At 45.8% G+C, this 3,163-nt stretch overlaps 1 protein-coding gene across 3 annotated transcripts in view; it reads left to right on the top strand.

Annotated features, from left to right (window-relative positions):
- spire2 (spire-type actin nucleation factor 2) overlaps positions 1-2,535 on the top strand; it is a 66,134-nt gene extending 63,599 nt beyond the window's left edge. For all 3 annotated transcript variants that reach the window (XM_020586580.1, XM_020586582.1, XM_020586581.1), the window contains one exon: positions 1,041-2,535. In XM_020586580.1, the coding sequence (XP_020442236.1) occupies positions 1,041-1,434 (394 nt within the window). In that variant the 3' untranslated portion in view covers positions 1,435-2,535. The remainder of the gene's footprint in view (positions 1-1,040) is intronic.
- The last annotated feature ends 628 nt before the right edge of the window (positions 2,536-3,163 follow it).

Genomic DNA, 3,163 nt, shown 5'->3' on the forward strand with positions numbered 1-3,163 from the left:
GAAGGCTCTCCTCAGTGCAAGACACATGAAAGCCTGCATGGAGTTTGCTCAAAAACACCTGAAGGACTCCAAGATGGTGAGAAATAAGATTCTCTGGTCTGATGAGACCAAGATAGAACTTTTTGGCCTTAATTCTAAGCAGTATGTGTGGAGAAAACCAGGCACTGCTCATCACCTGTCCAATACAGTCCCAACAGTGAAGCATGGTGGTGGCAGCATCATGCTATGGGGGTGTTTTTTGAAAACCTTCTCCAGAGTGCTCAGGACCTCAGACTGGGCTGAAGGTTCACCTTCCAACAAGACAATGACCCTAAGCACGCAGCTAAAATAACGAAGGAGTGGCTTCACAACAACTCTGTGACTGTTCTTGAATGGTCCCGCCAGAGCCCTGACTTAAACCCAATTGAGCATCTCTGGAGAGACCTGAAAATGGCTGTCCACCAACGTTTACCATCCAACCTGACAGCACTGGAGAGGATCTGCAAGGAGGAATGGCAGAGGATCCCCAAATGCAGGTGTGAACTTGTTGCATCATTCCCAAAAAGACTCATGGCTGTATTAGCTCAAAAGGGTGCTTCTACTAAATACTGAGCAAAGGGTCTGAATACTTATGACCATGTGATATTTCAGTTTTTCTTTTTTAATAAATCTGCAAAAATGTCAAAAATTCTGTGTTTTTCTGTCAATATGGGGTGCTGTGTGTACATTAATGAGGAAAAAAATGAACTTAAATGATTTTAGCATATGGCTGCAATATAACAAAGAGTGAAAAATTTAAGGAGGTCTGAATACTTTCCGTACCCACTGTAACACATTCCATGGTCTAACTCATCTTTCATTTAAGGCCTGTTCACACCAAAAAGTGGCACATGTTTTCTTGGGAAGTACGATATACTGGTTAGGAGGGATTCCACTGAAATCAGTGGATTTTCTTTGTTATTTTCCCAAATATAAACAAACATTACTGAGAAAGTTCTCTCTAATTGTTGATCGGCTGGTACAGTAGGCTGACCTCATGGTCCACCTCTGTTCCCCTGCAGGTCCCTGCGCAGTTTATCTCGCCGCTCCGTGGAGGAGGAGTTCCCCCATCTGTACGCTCACGGCTGCACGCTGCGCGACGTCTGTGCTGAATGCACCAAATTTGTCGCAGATGTCATTTCTTCCAGCCGCCGGAGCCTGGACATCCTCAACAACTCTCCCAAGAGGGAGGCCAAAACTGCCGCTGTTGCTCAGAGACCACAGCTGCAGCGTCAGTCCTGCCTCGAGACTTACCCTCAACCAAACCCTCCCCATCCTCACCCTCCGCCTTACCCGCAGTCTCAGTGTCACCCCGGGCTCCCTCCTCAGTCCCACTGTCAACAGCAGCTTCATGCATCGTCGTCTTCATCACAGCTCCACACCAAGAGTCAACAGTGCGAACCAATGAGCAGATAGAAACTCGATGCCTTTCTTCCCACACACACACACCTACACACACATTCCTTAATGAGCTGTGCTACTGCACTACACTGTGGACACAGACAGAGACATAGGCTTCTCTAAGGCTTCTAGTGGTTACATGTACAGCAGTACCGACTCAAAAAGCCATCTGATTGGTGTAAATGAATATAAATACTAAACGAAGACATGTACTCCAGTGAGTTCTTCAGTATTGCTGCATTGGAATATTAAATGCATTATTAACCTAAACAGACTGAGCTATACAGAACCCTTTTTAGCAAGACTCTAGCAACTCTAAACCACCACCACCACCACCACACCCATCGTCCGACTCCCAGTGATATTGTGTATCATTATCACCCAGCAGATGTTCTCTCACACACACCAAGGCCCTTCTGTTCACTCAGTGGGGTTTGAGTAACCAGCCGTCTCATCCGCAACACCATGACTTACTCACAGTGGCTGGGAGGCGAGAATACGGGAGGAGAGGGCAGATGGTGGTTGGAGTGGGTGGGGGAGAGGGGGAGCGGTTTTCACTGGGAGAGAGAAGCTGGAGGTGGGTTTGAGTGGTGGTGGTCTGATGGGGATGCACAGCATTGAGTCAGTATGTAAACCTGGCATTTTAGCTCTCTGCATTTGCCTTGTTCTTGTCATGAATGTAACTTAGAGAAACAGGATGGTAAAGCTGTAAGCTTATACACAGCACTGTATCTTTGATTTTTTAATTATCCAAAAAGGGAGTTGGAACGAGCGGCTACTGCATTTGACAATGAAAGACCCGGGTACAGCTGGAGGAGGTGTGGTGGCAGCGACACTGCAGACTGCACCTTGAACTGATGCAGTTTGATGATGATGATGTGAAACAAGCAGATCAAACTCCTGTCTCTCTCACTCCCCATGGACGCTTGCAATAAGCTCTGGGTTTGTAAACATTAAGAAAACTTAAACTGCAATAAAGTGTAACGATGAACATGAGCAGTGCTGCACCTGTGAGTCTTACTGTTTGCTCCTGCATGCTTTGTGCAGCTGTTCTGTGGCTGCACGACCGCTCCGCTGCACTTCATAAATAAATAGAACATAAAGTTGTATTTCTCATTGAATGGCTTTTTCTTTCTTGGTGCTCACTAATTAACTTCTTGTCTTCTGTCTGTATAGTCCATACACAAAATGTTTTGGTTTTATGAGGTTTCATGTTCAGGAACCATGTTGTGGTTAACCACAGCCAAATCCAGTGACTTCCACTCTGTTTTAACTTTTAAAGGAGCTGGTAGGAGTTTCTAGACTCTGGAGAGAGTCCGGATTGATGTTTCCTCCTGTTTCTAGTGTTTCTACTGAGCTAAGGTACATGGCTTCTGTCTCTACCTCCATACCAACAATAGAGGTACAGGAGAGGTCCTGGGGCCTATTTCAAGAAGGCGGTTTTGTCGAAACTCAGAGTTTGTTAACCCCGAAATGAGGGCAACTCGGAGTTTTCGGTTTCAGAAACGGAGGTAACTTAAACCCGTGAAGCGGGGTAAGTTAAACCCGTTTCACAAAGAGAGGTAATCTAAACTCAGAGTCAGTTACTACGGCAACTTACTCTGTGAACCTAACCTGGTCGGGAGCAGGTTTTATTCGGGAAACTCAGAGTTTCCTCCGGGTCTCCGCCCCTTTTTAAAGTGAAAGGTGTTTAATACCTCATTTAATCTTTCAGTACATTCATAGATTGCACACGTTTCCGTCA

This window comes from Monopterus albus, unplaced genomic scaffold (assembly GCF_001952655.1).
Source record: "Monopterus albus unplaced genomic scaffold, M_albus_1.0 scaffold414.1, whole genome shotgun sequence".
In the NCBI taxonomy this organism is placed as follows: domain Eukaryota; kingdom Metazoa; phylum Chordata; class Actinopteri; order Synbranchiformes; family Synbranchidae; genus Monopterus; species Monopterus albus.